A 19,953-nucleotide genomic window follows, 5' to 3' on the forward strand; every position below is an offset into this window, starting at 1 on the left:
TCCGGGCATGATGCGGGAGCCAGTGAAGGTGTGGATGGCGTCCACAAACTGAGCGTCGTCCGGAGACAGTCTGTCAAACGCCGGCTGACCTTCGAAGTGCGGCCCGGCCGGATCCAGACCTGCGTCACACACACCGCACACTGTCATTGGTCTTTCTTCGTGTTTTCATCAAGACTCTGCTCATCAGACGCTGGTGGAGAATGCGGGCATCTCTCTAGAGACCACAGTTCCTCTGAAGAAAGTTTCAGACTGAATCATGTCAGGATCTTCACTTCTTCATTCCAGTGATGTCAGCCGTTATAAACTGATCAGCGCTCTGAGACTGAGTGACAGTCGTCAAGATGAATGGGAAGCTCAAGCTCTGATAAATGCTGTTTGATCATGTGTTTGGCTGCATCTTACCAGTAATGCGGCCCATTTTCCTCAGTCCTCTGAAATGACTTCCTGCGAATCCGGCCACATGCGCTCCCAGACTGTAGCCAATCAGATGGACATCATCCATGGAGAGCTGCGCCACTTCCTGTCGAGAGAGGAAGTGCTGTCTGGACTCAAACAGTTCACTCTTAGACACTGATGCACATACAGTACAGACCCTTTTAACAAGCTGTGAAAATGATTTCCACAGTTATCGACACGCTAAATCTAGTGAAGTTTTTCATATTTGAATTAATGTACACATTTTAAACACTGCACTGTTATATTATGATTATTATCTTTGACATTAAATCACATGAAACTAGTAAATGCTGCTGCGTGAGTGTTTCTAACAACAGATGAGGGAGTGACGATAAATTTCACATCTTTCTCTCTTCTGACCAGCTTCCCAACGTTCTCATAACGTTCTAGCAAAGGTTCTCTCAAGCTTATGTAAACATTAATAGAATGTTTGTTCAAAGTTATCTGGTCTTTAAAAATGTTCTCAAAATATTAGCGCAAAAACATTATACATCTTTCGTGGACTGTTTTTTTTTCCTGAAATGTTTCGGTTGGATGTTTATCTATCATTTTTTTAAATGTTACTGTTTGTTTCAGAGAACATTCAAAAGTAACATTCCTGTAATGTTTGCAAAATGATAAAACAGAATGTTTCCTTACCGCTCGCATATCCAAAAAAATAAAAAAATTTTGTTCAAAGAACATTCAGAAATAATGTTTTCATAACTTAATGGAAACATTAGCAAACAGTTCTCAGAGCATATTAATGTTAGCTGGGTTAATCAATCTCTCCATATTTTTTTCAAATCATAGAATTGCCATTTTGGATTTCTCTACTTTTGCTATTGGAGCAAATGGCAACACAAAAACTATATTTGTTGTCGTTTGCGTTCACCAGTATACAAGTTTACCCAACTCTGAGGACTTCCGCTTCGGAGAACCCTTAAATAATGTTTCGGTTTTTAGACACCGTGGGTTTGGTTCAGCAAATGTTTCCGCTGAAGATCTTCATTACCTCCAGCCATTTGAGCAGCCTGGCCACGTCCCTCCCCACCTGTCTGCTGTTCTTGGCTGCGATTGGATACGGCTGAAGTGCCAGCTTCCTCCAGTCGCTGATGAGCACGTTGACCCGCCCCAGTCGGACCTTCAGCGCAGAAGCCAGACTGAAGATCCAGGGCTCCATGAGTCCATTCATCTGAGAGCAGCAGGAAGAGCTGACGTCATTCACACACAAACATGCGGCAAAACAAAGCCACTGCTCAAAGTCTTTGCCCGTTTCCTCCGTCTCGAGGAAATTCCTGTCTGCTCTACATGTTTGTTGACACATGAACCGAGTCGTAAAGCAGCGATACGCAGCGTCTAACAGCCAGTGAACACAGACGAGACCGCTGCCTGATGGAGGGATTTTTCAACTCCAAATCTCCTGAGAAGCCTTACATGGCTGTGTTGTGTAAAGCTCTCTATTGTTCTACATCATCAGATCTGATAGAAAGTGGTTTCTGTAGGAGGCTAGGTGTGGTCTGACTGAGCTCTGATCTTCTGTGTTGTGTTGATCAGGGTTTCTCTCACCGTCCAGCCGTGTATAATCAGCACCAGCGGGTCGCTTCGGTTGTAGGCGCATCTGTGGAGGGTTTTGGACCTGAATGGGACCACGGCGCAGGTCTCCTCAAACACGCTCCCCTCGTGATACAGATGGAAGCTGGACTTCAGCACCGTCTTTACTGGAGTCTCTGCTAAAATTAAACCCAGATGTGTAATTTCAGAGCATGAAACCCCGTCCCATCACGCCGTCCTGCGGCTTTCAGGACTTTCTGTGGCAAACATTCAAAGAGCTTCTCTGAGAACATGCAATTATACAGTGAAGTTTGCCAAGTAAGTCTAAAATAAGAGCTCCAGCATATGCTTTCAGCCGGTCGGTGGTTCAGGGAACATGTTCTTACCTGTGAAGTTTGCATCTCCTCTCGCAGGCGCTGCGACAGCACTGATGAGGAGCAAAGCGCTCAGGACTCTCATGATCATCTGAAGGGTTCAGGAGTTTCTCCGGTGGATCCACGTCTGCTCTGCTGCTCGAGGAAGAGAGTCTGACTGAAGAGCTGCTGGAGCAAGAGAGAGACGGGGCGGAGCCTGAGTGACTTTCTGCTCTGATTGGCTGCTGGTTCTGGCACCATTCGAAGAGGGAAAGTACAGTGGGTTAATTGGAAAGACAAAACCTGCCACTAAACGTTCAGGGCCCGTATTCACAAAACATTTTATCTTACCTCTAAGAGTTCTCCTAAATAGCAGTAAAAGTTTTTAGCGAAGAGTTTTCTCTTAAAACCTATTCACAAAGCTGCTGAGACAAACTTTTACTAAGGAATAGAGAGAAGTCTTAAGCTCAGAGTAAGGGGGCGGGGTTTACCTCGTTGCTATGGATGATGTCAGCATGCTTATAAAGTGTGCAAACAGTGATTGGCTGATAGTCTCTCAGAGATTTATTCATAGAAATATTTTGGTAAAGATAAAGGTTTAAAAATAAAAACGTTGCCACATTCAAATAAAGATTTTAAAATGCAGGCTAAGTGTCACTAATTAAACAAGTATGTGTTCAGCTAATTGTCAGCCTCTTACATGTATGCTTCTCATAATTAGTGAATATGCATATAAACAGCCTTTTAATAAACAGAGTAGAATAATCATGGCTGATAGTAAGACATGCAAACATATAAGAAAACCAAACTGGACACAAGCACAGCTGTTACTTCTTGCCCAACTGGTTAATGAAAAGAAAGACATAATCAAAGGAAAATTTGGAGTTGGGATAACCTTCAAAACCAAAGGTGATACCTTTATAAAAGCTCATTATAATCAAATATTTCTAAAATGTTTACGTTCCAAGGCAGATTGCAACAGCCATTTTAGAAATAGTTTGTGGCTTGGTCTTAGTGACTTAGGACTCCTCTTCACTACTCCTAATGTTTCACAGATTTAGGAGCTAGTTTTAGCGCTAAAATGCTTTGTGAAATACTTTTAGATCAAACATTTAGGAGTCCTAAATTTAGGACTGACATGCCTGATTTTCTCCTAAATCGGCGAGTTACGAGCTTCTTTTAGCCTTAAGATGTTTTGTGAATACGGGCCCAGAAGTTTTGATTGATCTCCGTTAGATGAGCAAATGCTTCTCCTGCATGAGATCTCCTTCAGAAGAATAACGTCTCCAATGTGAGAGGAAGTGCCGAGAGCTCATTTCACTCTGATCAGGGTCTGAATGAGCGTCTGTTAATGCTGATTCCTTGTTTTACTGGAAATAGATCATAACTGTCGCCTGAGATCAAGCCAGCGCTTGTCTCAACACACTTCCAGTAAGTTGAAAGTGAAAGCAACATTTAACTTTATCACACTTACTGAAGTAATTTGACACGGAGCAAGAAATTCTATTCCTTGAAAAATTAAAATGAATTAAAATAACATTTTTACTAAAAGTAACACTAAACTGTCATGCACTGCTTTAAAACAAAGTAAAAAAAAAAAATAAATTGTTTAAATATTTTCAGTTTTAAAACCACAGGCAGTGGCATTCTCAGATGGGTGGCATAAAGAGGCACAAACTGCCAGTGAAATATCATTGGTCGTCAACACTGACTGGCCATCACCACGTCAGAGGAGGGACCTTCAAGAAAGCACAATTAAATACAGCACATTTGTCGACAAGTCCTTCTTGGTTGTTGTTTTTACCATGTTAAATGTCAAACTAGCTGTACACCATGTAGACCTGTGTAATCTGAACTGAACAGGGAAAGTTAACATTACACAAAGTCCTGTGTCATGTCTTTAATGCATGTGTTAAATGATATAGAAATGAAAATAAAAGACTAAAATAAAAACCAAAACTAACGAACACACTAAAATAATTCATCATTAAAAAAGCTAGACAATAATTAAACAGACATACAAAACTAAAACTAAATGAAAAAGCCATATAATAACCTGTAATAATGGTAACATGACATTTCTTCAGTGTTGATGGATATGAATGTCTTCATCTGTCATTCACCCTCAGTAGACAGCAGCAGCTTTGTCCAGACATGAACAGAATCTCCCCATGCAAACATCTAATGCGTGTTTATAAGCAAGACAACTCTGCCGTAAAAGTTCAGCAAAAGTTCAGTTTATTTCAGCAAAAAACACAAATATACAGTTGAAGTTGGAGGATTTCATTACAAAAGATCTACTTTTTACGAAAGAAATTTAAAAACAAAAAGTCAATAACAGAAGCCTGATCTACAAACACGTGAACAAAAATAGAAACATAAATATCATAGACAATATATGAATGACAACAAGGTGAAATAAAACTTAAATTTAACATGAAAACTCAACAATGGTGATCTAGGGGAAAATCTTTTGCAGCTCTTCGTGACAAACGCTAATCTCTGCCATGAACCATTAGATTCACGTGTGTGACGTGACGTTGTGCTCAGGCAAGCATGTTTGTCAGGTGGCTTCATGATCAATGTCATCAGTCAGTGTGCTTTAATCTGGACAGAATTCCTGACAGGGCGATCCTGATGCGTTTCCATTACTTTAAAGGTATAAACAGCCATTGAATCGATTGTTCTGGATCCAGTATAATATTAACCCATCAGCAAAATACAGTCAGATGTTATGTGCAGTGGAAGATTATGGGACAGACGTGAAGCTTGTATTTAGTTAAAGCACTTACATGAATCAATCAGTTGAAATCCGTTAATTATTTGAGTTGTGAAGTGTCTAAATGAGGTGGATGAAGGTCGCTGATGTCACTGATGAGTTTACTCCTGTAAACGGTGTATGAAAATGAGTTTACCCGCTTTACTTGGTCACAACAGGAATTCTACTGGTCTTGGGTTTCTAGCTCATGTTGATCATCTCGTATTTGTCCTTTAGGCTGCTGTCCTCATCTTCCTCCTCATCCTCCTCTTCCTCAGGTTCTTTGTGAGATTTGTCGTTGTGGTTGGAGTGATGAAGCTCAATCAACAGAAAGTAGATCACAGCACCGGCGACGCCCCCTACCAACGGCCCGGCAACAGGGATCCACCACCAGTAATCTGCAGTGCTGCACGCACACACACACACACACAGCAATATATCACCAAATGATCATAATAGATCACAGAATTATCATAATATAACACCGAATCATTATAATATATCACTGAATCATCATACTATATCACCAATTCATCACAATATCACTAAAATCATCATAGCACAGAAGCATCACAATATATCACAGAATCGTCACAATATATCACTGAATTATCATAATATAACACTTTTAGTTTCAATCTTTCTGAAAATCCTGTTTCAAATTCTGCCTTGTCTGTAAATGAATCTGCAGTAAAATGAATTGAACAAAGGACCAAGTTCTTACTGATGTGGTATGGAACATAAGTAAAAATAAAGTTCATCCAGTCTTTCCTAATGTTGAGACCAGAAGGAAGGCGATGCAAAAACTTTTTCCACAGCTCGGCACTGAACAGCGTCTTTTTGTCTTCGGAGCATCTTTATCATTCGGTTTCTGTGTAAACCTGCGTTTGCCTCTCATTATTTACACTACATGCGTGAATCGGTGGGCGGGGCTAAACAGGCAGTGCTGTAGAATCGGTGGGCGGGGCCAAACGGGCAGTGCTGTAGAAATCTGTGGGCGGGGCTAAACAGGCAGTGCTGTAGAATCGGTGGGCGGGGCCAAACGGGCAGTGCTGTAGAAATCTGTGGGCGGGGCTAAACAGGCAGTGCTGTAGAATCGGTGGGCGGGGCCAAACGGGCAGTGCTGTAGAAATCTGTGGGCGGGGCTAAACAGGCAGTGCTGTAGAACAAACGGGCAGTGATTTAGAAGCAGGCATTGATGATCTTCTGTGGAGGCGGGGTTTATCCACACTATTACGTCACAGAGCTGCACATTACACAACCTGTCGTTTTGACAAATTTGGCTTCAATATAAGCTGTTTTAGACTAACGAGAAAGCTTTGAGTTCTGAAACTTACAGGATGTTTTTATAGTACAATTACCTCTTTTATATATATATATATATGGGTATTTTGATTTCTCAGTTCAAGACCCCTTTAAATTATATAAGTGAAAGTGAAGTGACGTATGGCCAAGTATGGTGACCCGTACTCAGAATTTGTGCTCTGCATTTAACCCATCCAAGTGCACACACACAGTAGTGAACGGTTCACACCGTGAACACACACCCGGAGCACTGGGCAGCCATATTGCTGCAGCGCCCGGGGAGCAGTTGGGGGTTCGGTTCTTGCTCAAGGGTCTCACCTAAGTCGTGGTATTGAGGGTGGAAGAGAGCACTGGTTATTCACTCCACCCATCTACAATCCCTGCCGGACCTGAGACTCGAACCTTTGAGTTACAAGTCCAACTCTCTAACCATTAGGCCACGACTGGATCATCATAATTTATCACCAAATGATCATAACACAGAATCATTATAATACATCACCGAATCATCATATTTTACCAAATCATCACATCACTGAATCATTGCCAAACCATCACAATACATCACTAAAATCATCATAGTATATCACAGAATCATCACAATATACAGTATAACCAAATCGTCACAATATATCACCAAGTCACCACAATACATCACTGAATCGTCACAATATATCACCAAATCATCATAATATATAACCAAATCATTATATCACCAAAGTATCATAAAATATCACTGAACGATTACAATATATCACAGAATAATCATAATAAAACACAGAATAATTATAATATATCACCAAATTATAATTTATCACTGAACCATTGAAATATATCACTAAATCATCACAAGATATCACTAAATCGTCACAATATATCGCAGAAACGTTACAATATATCACAGAATCGTCACAATATATCACCAAATCATCACAAGATATCACTAAATCGTCACAATATATCGCAGAAACGTTACAATATATCACAGAATCGTCACAATATATCACCAAACCATCACAATATATCACTAAAAATCATCACAATATATCACTGAATCGTCACAATATATCACCAAATCATCACAAGATATCACTAAATCGTCACAATATATCGCAGAAACGTGACAATATATCACAGAATCGTCACAATATATCACCAAACCATCACAATATATCACTAAAAATCATCACAATATATCACTGAATCGTCACAATATATCACCAAATCATCACAAGATATCACTAAATCGTCACAATATATCGCAGAAACGTGACAATATATCACAGAATCGTCATAATAAAACACTGAATCATTATAATATATCACCAAATCAAAATATATCACTGAACCATCATATCTCAGAATCATAATATAACACTGAATCATTATATCACCAAATCATCATATATCTCCAAATCATCATAATATATCATTGAACCTTCATAATATATCACCAAATCATCACAATACATCACCAAATCATCACAATACATCACCAAGTCATACAACTGAGATATATAACAGAATCATCATATCACCAAATCATTATAATATATCACCAAATCATCATAATATAATGCCGAATCATTATATCACCAAATCATATAACTGACATTCATTACAGAATCATTATAATATCACCAAGTCATGATAAATATAATACTGAATCATTATAATCACCAAATCATATCACCGAATCACAATATATCACCAAATTATCATAACACTGAATCATTATAATACATCACCAAATAATCCTAATACTGTATTTCACCAAATCATCATATCACTGATTCATCGCCAAACCATTACAATATCACTAAAATCATCATATTTACCACACAATCATCACAATACATCAATTAATATATCACTGAATCAATCAAATATGATTGTGCAAGGAGGTTCATTCATTTGATGAACCCGCTGTGAAGACCAGGGTTATTATCGTAACTAAAACTAAAACCATAAAAAAGAAAAACTTTGTCACTTGAAGTAAAAAGATTTATCTATCTATCTATCTATCTATCCATCGATATATATATATATATATATATATATATATACAGTATATACATATATATACGCACCTGTATACATATACAGTATAGTAACTGCCCACTTCCCTGCTCTAGAGTACTGCTCCTCTGGGATTAAAGTCAGGGGAAATCTTGGTTGGAGAGAATCATGACTTCCTCTGGTGCTAACCTCATGTGTAGAGTACGGGTTGGGAAACTATTGTTTTAAGCTCAACCAGAAAGACTCCTCCTTACCCTCCTCTACAATAATGATCATCCTAATACCTACTTTTCTGAGACATTCTCCATTGCTTATGCTACACTGCTTATCAGTTGGATTTCGGTGACGCATGCCAATATCATCGTTGGATAACTTGAATCAACTGATAGATAATTGTTGGAGTGCTACAAGGATAAAGTAATTGCAACGGACCCTACTATAGACATCTTAGAATCTTCAAGCAAAGCTAATTTTGGAGCTCATTCTGGAAAGGAAACTTCTGGTTTGTTTGCTCATCTCTTATTTAACAACTCATCATCTTCATCTTCACCAATGGACAATGAACTCCAAGGATAAAGCAATACTTAATGGACAATGAACAGATAAGCTCTTTTATTTAGTAATTCTTTACTCATTCAGATAGCAAAGGAAAACATACATATAACTGACTTTATGTGCTTACTTTTTGTGTCTTTATGATGGGTTTTTGTGTGACACTTCTTAAATAAACACTTTTGAAACTATTTCTGTGTTTAGCCTCATGGTTTGTGTGGCTCTGGGTCTGGTTAAACCAAAAATAGTCAGTGGAGTCCTCCTTTATGAATTTATTTGTAATTTGCTCTTCTGGGAGTGTTCAGCGGTACCGTTATAATATATATATATATATATTAGGGGTGGGCGACATGGCAAAAATATGTCACAAATTGTTTTTTCAGGAAAATCATGATTTTATTACGATTCTTTTGTTGGTTTTACTATTTTGCAACTTGTCTGAGCAGTACAGCCAAACTAATTTCCCTATTTAAAAAACAAAGCCTTACAAAGTAACACAATATAAAATTTAAAAAAAGAATGGCAGATATGTTGGCCAAAGTGGGTGAAGATAAAAAAATCTTTATCATTATTTTATGTTATTAAAAAATATGAACAAAGATACACATTACAAATACTAGGGGTGCTCCGATTGATCGGCTACCGATCACTATCGGCCGATAATCACGTTGGGATGATGACAGGAATTGTCACTTGCACAATCGAGGCAGTGTCACATCGTCACTAAAGTTGATAAATTGCATTTCAGCGCTCGGGCGCTCTCCTGGAGACCGTGCGCTCATGCACAGTCGCAGCGCACACACATAATGCCAAGTTCACATTACTCCATTTGCAGTGCATAGGCCTACGTGGTGTGTATTTTTTCCGTGCTTATGTTAACGGATTAAAGCGTTCACCGCACACGGTTGCGGTCCAGCAGTGCGTTCAGGAGCGGTGCGTCTGCAGCAGTGCAGAAATGGTCCGAGTCTATTTTTGCTGCGCTGCAAGCCTGAATTAAAGTAACAGCGCATCATTTGCAGTAAATATGAACATGGATTGACACGAAAATGTAGTAATTACACCATAAATGCATATTATTAAAGTCTACGATAAAAAGAAAGCTTTAAAATGATCGGTATCGGTGATCGGTGTCGGCAGATACTGCTTTCTGTGATCGGCCTCAAAAATCCTGATCGGAGCACCCCTAACCCCTAATACACATAATATACAAATAAAACAAACAGTGCTTTATTTTTCAGGTACAGTAGGTGTATTTAGCAGGAGCATTCAAGAAATTTAATGAACAAATATAAAAATAAAACACTATATACACTTCACTGTATAAATTATGCATTGATTCTTATTAAAGCAACTGTATTAAAGCTCTTCGGTCAAGAGTAGTGAGTGATTTTTCTGTTTTGTTGTTTTATTAACATTAAAGGGATAGTTCACCCAAAAACGAACATTCTGTCATCATTTACTCACTCTCAAGCCGTTTTAAACCTCAATGAGTTTCTTTCTTCTCTTGAACATAAAAGTTATTTTGAAGAATGTGGGAACCAAATGGTTGCTGGTCCACAGTGACTTCCATAGTATTTTTTTCATACTATCAAAGTCAATGAGGACCAGCAGGTGTTTGGTTCCCACATTCTTCAAAATATGTTCTTTTGTGTTCAGCACAAGAACGAAATTAATACGGGTTTGGGAGAGAGAGTAAATAATGACAGGATTTTAATTTTGGGGTGAACTGTCCCTTTATTGACAAGCGGCAGCATGTTAGTACTATTAGTCTGCTGTCACTTTAAGACACGCATCTAATATACAGGCACCCATCCGTTTCTCTCTCAACTGTTTGCTTTCACTTTAGACTTAACAACTGTGTTTATATGTAAAGCTTGTGTGTTTTTGACAGTATTAGCGCAATCAGACATGAACGATAACTCAGTCCAATAATCAGGCGCTGTTTGACAGGCTTTTTAGTGTGCTCAGAAAAACAGCATGTGAATGAAATGTTTAACCGGCAAGACTTTAAAGCACATGCAAATAATGTACTTTTGTGATTGTGAATAAGTGCAGTGTGCCATGTGCGTTACGTAATAATATTACTTTTCTGGAGTAACGAGTAAAGTAAGGCATTACTTTATAAATGTACACATTAATATTTGAGTTACTTTTTTAAAAAAGTAATGCGAGTTACTTTTCAGTTTAATTAATTTGCATAAAAAAATAAAGTACTGAATTAAAATGAAACATCTGCATGCAAAGCACAGCACTACAGAGTTGGAAGAGAGAGAGAGAGAGCCGAATGATACCTGCACCCCGCCTCAAGCTAAACAACAAAAGCTTGATTTCAGTTCACGTTCACCACCAGGTAAAACAATTAGTTCGACTGAACTCAACAAACTGGTTGCTGCTTTTATTGTTGAGGAGATGCAGCCGCTGTCCACTGTGGAGGCGCCTACATTTCGTAATGTCATCAGCAAAATCTCCGTGACGGGGAAAAGGCCGGGGGCCGGGGGCCGTGCTGCCCGATCGCAAAACCTTTAGAAGCTTATTGGACAAAGTATATATGGAAATGGAGACAGAACTGAAGAAAACTTTAGCCAACCTGGAATATGTTTCCACCACTGCAGATCTATGGACTGCTCTGGAAAAGTATGGAAAGTTTTTTTGGGAGTTACTGTACACTGGATCGATCCTGCTACTCTGACGATTTCGTGGGAGACATCGCAGCAAATTCACAGCTCATTTGCTCTTTGTGGTAAGATAACTGCCACGGTCACTGACAATGGCTCGAACTTTGTCAAAGAATGTTTCAAGCTGATGATGAAAACAAGGTCATCTTTATGGACTTGCACAAAGTTTTACAAGATGACATTGAGACCAGTGAAAGCTATGTTCTCCCTCCACAGCACCGGTGTGCATCCCACACCCTTTACCTTATATGCACGAACGACATCAATTTAACATTACATTTTGGACGGCGAAGGCAGATTGCAAAGCAGTGTACAGAAGTGCAACTGGAAAGTGTTCAGCCTTGTGGTCAAAAGTTAGTCGATCAACTGTGGCATCAGAGCCTGGAGGAATTCAGCAAAAGAAAGTTGCTGGTCCCTTCAACTACAAGATGAAACATGATGCGCTTAGCAGAGTCACAGACATGCCCTTAGTGGACCTCAATCAACTCGCCTGGACATCAGATGCATTACGGAGAGATAGAGAGAGAGAGTATCAGTTCCTTAAAGATACTGCAAGGTTCTGAAGCCTGTCTGTATGGCTTTGGATATACTTCAAGGTGATGACTGTTTCTACGGCACCCTTCAACCTACCCTTGAAATCCTGATGGCCAAACTCTTGGCACTGAAAGAGGGCCTCTCTCATATGATGGCCGACCTCCCAGACCTCATAGTTCAGGTAATTCTGGTCAATATTGTCTTATTATTATTATTATTGTAGTTTTATTTTATGTCAAGTCAAGTCACTTTTATTTCTATAGCACTTTACACAATATAGATTGTTTCAAAGCAGCTTTACAGTGTCAAACAGGAAAATAATGATTCAATGATGCAAACAGAATTCAATATAGCTGTAAAGCAGCTCTGGAGAAAACCGTGATGTCATCCTCCAGCTCAGTTCAGTTCTCATACAATAGTGGCAGTGCATTCAAGTCAATATGTTTATGTAACTGTTATTCAGTTTCATTCTACTTACTTTTTTCCTGACAAAATTAATTATTCTGGTATGAATGCATGTCTATTAGTTTATAAACTGTGTATCCTAAATCTAAAATCTAATCTAAATATCTCGTAATCTAATATTTTCTTGCAGGCTCCCAAGACACGGTTTAGCTCCATCCTGATGAAGCTTTGCTTGCTGCGGTAACCCTGCCAAAATTCAAAGGCATGAAACAAGAAATGACAACATCAAGATGGTTCTGGCAGCACAGTGTCGTGTTCTCACTGTTGAGATACCACAGAAAGAGCCACTGCAGTCTCCTGAAAGCAGAGGCCATGAAAATGACTTCTTCACACTTCCTGAAGAGGAGAATCAACATGACGAACAAGCAATTACTTGGGTCTTGGGGTCGGAGTCATTTGTTCTTTTGTCACGTGATGGGACAGCAGTACTGGATACAGAAATTAGTTCATCATACAACATACATGTTGTAAGATACTGAGCCGGGAAGAGGTAACGTGAAGAACGAACGACTCAAACCGAGGACTCCAGAGGTGAACTAATCAAATCTGTTTCAAGTTCTGCATAGCTTCAGCTTATGGGATATGATGTGACAAAAGAACGAACGACTCCGATCAGGATGTGAGGTAAACTAACAGACTGCATATAGCTTGAAGCAGTGAATTAATCGTTTCTGTTTGTCATAATTTGCCCTTGGTTGCATTATAGTTGTTTTTCTTATTCGAAATATGGTAGATGTGCTGGTGAAACTGGCTATTAACATGTAAGATTTCTGACGCGCACGAGAAACAAACACTGATGAAACGACACTACCTGATTAAACCGTGCAGCCCGAGAGACCAGCTGACAACGACTGTAGCTCGACGCTTCCGCTGCTCTATTGAAGCGATAATAACCAGCGCTTCAATTCGGCACACGACACTTGTAACATTAGGCCTGTATGTGAACCGGAGAGTCTCTGTGGTGAAGATTGAGGTGAAGTGTAAACTCTGCAAAACTGTAAATAAGCACCACACCTATTTACCATGCAATTATTGACACTGAAGAAATATGGCATTAATGATATATATTATTAATGTCACAAAACTTATTATAGGCTACTTATATTAAATATTGGGTAAAATAAAGGCAACAAGTCACTTTTATAGAGGTTTACTAATACTATACAGTTAACTCTGGATTCAAGAATTACAATAGCTTTTCATTAAGGCAACAAAGGAGAATTTAATCATTCTAAAAATATGAATTCAATAATTAAGAGCCTGCGATATCATGGAATATTAATATTGTTAAATGCATTAAAAGTATATTTAAAAATATTAGTTATTATTAGTTTCCGTCCTTTATTTATTCATAATAAATAATTTACTTATTCCAATTGCCCTAATGCCAGCAGAACATTTTTGGGGGAGTGTGTGTGCCAGATGGGCTGAAGTCCAGCCCTGGTGATTCTCCTCCTCTAGAGCCAGAAAGAAGACCTGCTAATAATAAAACTATTTAAACTAAACTCCTTAAGGAAGCCATTTATGCTCAAAAGTTGTTGCTGTTTCTGGAAACCTGTTTGCTTTGACTTCATATATCTGATGTTAATGTATTTATTCTTTTAATGTGTTGTAGCCTGGAAGTGTGCACACTCATTGTATCTCTGTGTTGGAGATTTGATTTTTTTAAAAACACAAGATAGGCTACTATGAAGGAGGGCCCTTGTGTTTAAAACAGCCCCAGGGCCCTATGTGCTCTTAATCCAGGCCTGGCTGTCGGTCTCTCAGTCGCCTCTCTGAGCAGTTTCCTCCGGCTCTTTCATCAGTTTGGAGCGACGTCCTGATCCAGGGAGGTTCCGTATTGTACCAATTACCTTCCACTTCTTAATAATAGACTGTGCTTCTAGGCATTGATAAAGACTTTGAAATTATTTTTTTGTATCCATCTCCTGACTTGTGCCTGTCCACAACTTTATCTCAGAGATCTTTTGACAGTTCCTTGCGGTTGATTGTTCCTTGCGGGGTGATCCTTTTTCCAACTCACTGATTCTGCTTTGTTTTTCTGACATGTTGGTGTTTTATCTTTCACTTGGATGTTATAAGTTACACTGAGTAAATACAACTGTAAATACAACTTGATGTACTAAAATTACTAAAAAACACAAATAAAAAACAAAAGTACTAAAACTTTAAATCAAAATAAAATGAAAATGGAAAATATAAAAATAAAACCAATTCAAAATATGATTAAAAACAACAATAGTATATCAATGATATGGTAATAAAACTGAAATATAAATTAATAAAAAAGCTATGTAATAAAAACTAAAGCAAATTAAAAAAAATCACAACAAAATTACTAAAATAAAATTGAAATAGAAATAGAAAATAATATAAAAAATATACAAATAATATACAAATAAAACCAATTCAAAGCATTAATACTATATAAATGAGGCTAAAATAAAACTGGTGAAGAACAGTTGATGATTACTGATGATTAATGTACTTTTAACATCATGTGTTGTTTCACAATTATACTACTGATTTATTCTGCTTCTGTGAGCATTTGTTTAGGGTTCAGAAATGGAGAATATCATTAACCTGGTCGAAAAATAATGGAAGTCTATGTGACGAGCTCACCAGTGCAGTCAAACAATCATAATGTGAAGCTGCACGTTCATCACATTTACAGATCTTGATGAGTGCATGTGATATTATGTAATGAACTGATCAATAGTGTGTGTGCGTGTGTGTGTGAGTGTGCAGCACGTTAATTAGACTGTCAGAGCTCATTAACTCAAACTTAACTGATGCTGTGACTGAAACTTCTAAACTCACCACTGAACTCAAACTGCTCGCCTGGTTCTGATCAAATACTACAGTGAAACATGATGCTTGTTAGAGCAGAATCAAGACTTAGTGACACTGGCGTGATCCAGTGATGCACTTCCGTCTCAGGTCTAAATCTGATGCGCTCGCACCTGAACACCTCCATGCCCCACCCGGCAGCGGCGGTGAAGAGGCGCGGGCCCAGGTCTCTGGCGGGGTTCAGAGGGTAACCGCAGTTCAGCCCCATGGAGACGCTGATGCCCAGCAGGATCAGACCCACAGCCAGCGGCTCCACGCCTCGAGGAGCACCCATGTTCCTGCCGTCCACAACCGCCAGAATACAGAGGACCAGCATTCCCGTCCCCACCACCTGATGACAGATGGACATCGCTTATTGAGCGGCCACCGAACTACCCTAACATAAACAAACAAACTTAAAGGGGTCATGAATTGAGAAATCAACTTTTACTTCAGCTTTTGCTATATAAGAGGTCATCGTACTAAAAGAATGTCCTGTAAGTTTCAGAACTGAAAATGTCCTTGTTTCTGAAATAAAAGCTTTTATTGAGAGCAGGGCCAGCGAACGCCAGATCCTGGAATGTGCCTGTAATAGATAGGTTAAGCTCCGCCTCCACAGAAGAATATCAACGCCTAATTATGTAGCCCCGCCCACTGATTCACACACGACACAGTGGGGAAATAACATGAGTGGCCAAGCAATAAAGATGCTGTTAAAGATCGCAGATTGTGCAGTGCTTGGTTGTGGAAGAACACAGTTGCTGCATAACCTTCCTTTGGATTCAAATATTAGGAGTGCGCGGGTGAACTTTATTTTTACTGAAGTTTCAGCTCACGTGAGTAAAAACATTGAGCGATTGTTCGCTTCATTTCACCGCGGATTCGTTTGTAAACAAGACACAAGTCGACGCTGGATTTGCAGAGAGACTGAGATTAAAAAGCAATGCTGTGCCATTGATACTGAATCCGACAGGAATGGCGAGCACACTTATGGGAGTAAAAAATATTTGTACTGTGTGTCACTATTGCTTTATTAGCGATCGCTTGATATGTCCTGATTATGTGTACGTGTCTAACCAAAGTCACAGAAGGCTCCAACTATGAAGATAGTTTACTATGCAAAACTGTTATCCAATCACAGCAGTGGGTGTTTACTTCCAAGTCTTCAATGCGGCACGCCCATAAAACCCAGCGTTTCTCGAGCCGCCTCAAAACCAGGGTAGAAAATAGCCTATTACTTATTGATTTTGATGTTTTTGAATGTAAACACCATGTGAACGTCATAAGTGCACCTCAGACAACAGTATAAAATAATACAAAAGCCAGTTCATGACCCCTTTAATGTGATTCATATTTGTCAGTCATACGTCAATGAAACGCAGCAGATTTCTGCACTCAAATCATGGTATATTATTGGTAAATTATTTGAACATCTATTTGAGATTATTTAAATTTATAAACATTTTGCATTGCATGCAATTGCATTTATTTACAGTGTTTAGTATAATTCTGTTCATTGTGGGAAAAAAATTTGATTTATTCAGTTAAAAAGTGTAAACATGGTTAAAATATGGCTAGCTGTGGAACAAGCAATATTCAAATAGATAAATGTAAGAGATTATTGATGATAAATATATAAAGCTAGTTATTGTGTATTTAAAACATTCAGTTTGTTAGTACTATTACAGAAATCTGACCTGTTTCATTACGCACGTTATAGACAACAAATAAAACATTTTCTTCAAATGTGACATATTTTCTTGGACTGAAATATATAGGCCAAAATATATTTTTAAATGCTGTAATAAATATCTATTTATATTTTTAAAATATATTTTCCAAAATGTAGGAAAAAACATTTCAAAATTATGCAGGTAGAAGTAGGGATGTAATGATTCACTCAACTCACGATTCGATTCGATTCTTACATTTAAATATAATGTAAATGTAAATAACAAACCTAATTTGAAATGTTAAAACAAGCCCCAAATCAAATAAATAAGTAACACAAATCAAATAAAACATATATTAGCAAATATGTATTTTTTTTGGCCATTTTTGTATACTTTTAGTAAATATATTTAAATATTTTATTATTTTTTTATTTGTATATGCCTCGCATTACTATGAGTTATGAGTTTATGTTAAAACTGTGTAATTCAAATGCATTAATTTCAAATATAGGCCTAACTCTTTTGTCGAGTAATTCAAAGCATGACATGTTTATTTGGGACAAAAGGAGCTGAATTAGGTCACGGGTTCAAGCTGAACTGGTGTGTTTCTGGGTAGAAGCGTTCAGTCGCTCGATGTGCATTAGTCAAGCGTTCATCTGGTTACTGGCCTCAGTCTGCGGCTGTGAAACAGACTAAATGTGTGCTTTCAGTTCAGTGATGTAGCTACAGACAGACTGACCTGATCCACGAATCCGCCCAGGACCGTCAGGTGTCTGCCTGGGTACGAGGCGAAGATGTGTCCTGTGACGTTAATTCCTGTGACCGACAGGATCCCGCTGGTGAAGTCCATGAAGGCATCTGAACACACACACACGCATTAATCAGATCCTAAACACAGGAAACCGCTGGATTCCTCAAACTCACCGTAATACAATCCAAAGACTGCAGCCGCTCCGACAAATGCGCCCAACATCTGCGCCGTCACGTAGACGGGAAACTTCCAGATCTTCAGCTTCCCCAGGATGACCATGGCCAGAGACACGGCGGGGTTCAGGTGACCGCCTGAGGGAACGCCAAACAGACAGACATCTCCAGGCTAAATATATTTGAAGTATATGCTAAATATACATTGTAAACAGTGAAGCTCAATGAAATATAGTTTTGAAATTGAAAACATATTTAGTTTCACCCTTTATATACCAAAATATATTTAAAAATGTATTTCAGTGGCAAGAAAACACATTTCCAGTCTTACAGTAGCCTGTTGTGTGTTATATGTTCTCACATGATATAGACAAGAAAGTTTTTCTTCAAATGTGACACTCCATTATTATGCGCACACACACACACTCACACACTACACAATCACACACACACACTCACACTACGTGCACACACACACTCACTACACACACACACTACACACTCACACTAAATGTACGCGTGCACACACACACACTACACGTGCGCACACACACACACTCACTCACACACACTACATGTGCGCACACATACACACTCACACACACACACACACACTCACTACACGTGCACACACACACACACACACACTACATGTGCACACACACACACACACACACACTCACTCCACGTGCACACACACACACACACACACTACATGTGCACACACACACACACACACACACTCACTCCACGTGCACACACACACACACACACACTACATGTGCACACACACACACACACACACACTCACTCCACGTGCACACACACACACACACACACTACATGTGCACACACACACACACACACACACTCACTCCACGTGCACACACACACACACACACACTACATGTGCACACACACACACACACACACACTCACTCCACGTGCACACACACACACACACACACTACATGTGCACACACACACACACACACACACTCACTCCACGTGCACACACACACACACACACACTACATGTGCACACACACACACACACACACACTCACTCCACGTGCACACACACACACACACACACTACATGTGCACACACACACACACACACACACTCACTCCACGTGCACACACACACACACACACACTACATGTGCACACACACACACACACACACACTCACTCCACGTGCACACACACACACACACACACTACATGTGCACACACACACACACACACACACTCACTCCACGTGCACACACACACACACACACACTACATGTGCACACACACACACACACACACACTCACTCCACGTGCACACACACACACACACACACTACATGTGCACACACACACACACACACACACTCACTCCACGTGCACACACACACACACACACACTACATGTGCACACACACACACACACACACACTCACTCCACGTGCACACACACACACACACACACTACATGTGCACACACACACACACACACACACTCACTCCACGTGCACACACACACACACACACACTACACAATCACACACACATGCACTCACACACACACTCACTCACACACTCACACTACACACTCACACTACATGTGCGTGCGAACACACACACACACACACACACACTACACAATCACACACACATGCACTCACTACACACTCACACTACATGTGCGCACACACACACTCGCACACACTCACACACACACTACACGCTCACACTACATGTGCGCACACATACACACACACACTCACTACACATGCGCACACACACACACTCTCACACACACATGCACACTCACTACACTCACACACACACACACACACACTACATGTGCACACACACACACACAC

General features: G+C 39.5%; 2 protein-coding genes across 2 annotated transcripts in view; both read right to left on the bottom strand.

The window, feature by feature from the left end:
- Positions 1-2,488, bottom strand: part of LOC107687612 (hepatic triacylglycerol lipase-like) — a 9,471-nt gene extending 6,983 nt beyond the window's left edge. The window contains exons 1-5 of the mRNA XM_016485006.1: positions 2,376-2,488; positions 2,005-2,168; positions 1,451-1,630; positions 403-520; positions 8-119 (exon numbers count right to left, since the gene is read on the bottom strand). Coding sequence (XP_016340492.1) covers positions 8-119; positions 403-520; positions 1,451-1,630; positions 2,005-2,168; positions 2,376-2,454 — 653 coding nt within the window. The 5' untranslated portion in view covers positions 2,455-2,488. The remainder of the gene's footprint in view (positions 1-7; positions 120-402; positions 521-1,450; positions 1,631-2,004; positions 2,169-2,375) is intronic.
- A 2,117-nt stretch (positions 2,489-4,605) lies between these two features.
- Positions 4,606-19,953, bottom strand: part of LOC107687613 (aquaporin-9-like) — a 26,260-nt gene continuing 10,912 nt past the window's right edge. Inside the window, exons 4-7 of the mRNA XM_016485008.1 lie at positions 18,077-18,214; positions 17,892-18,010; positions 15,614-15,831; positions 4,606-5,506 (exon numbers count right to left, since the gene is read on the bottom strand). Of these exons, the coding sequence (XP_016340494.1) occupies positions 5,302-5,506; positions 15,614-15,831; positions 17,892-18,010; positions 18,077-18,214 (680 nt within the window). The 3' untranslated portion in view covers positions 4,606-5,301. The remainder of the gene's footprint in view (positions 5,507-15,613; positions 15,832-17,891; positions 18,011-18,076; positions 18,215-19,953) is intronic.

Source organism: Sinocyclocheilus anshuiensis, unplaced genomic scaffold (assembly GCF_001515605.1).
Source record: "Sinocyclocheilus anshuiensis isolate Anshui unplaced genomic scaffold, SAMN03320099.WGS_v1.1 scaffold1993, whole genome shotgun sequence".
Lineage (NCBI taxonomy): Eukaryota > Metazoa > Chordata > Actinopteri > Cypriniformes > Cyprinidae > Sinocyclocheilus > Sinocyclocheilus anshuiensis.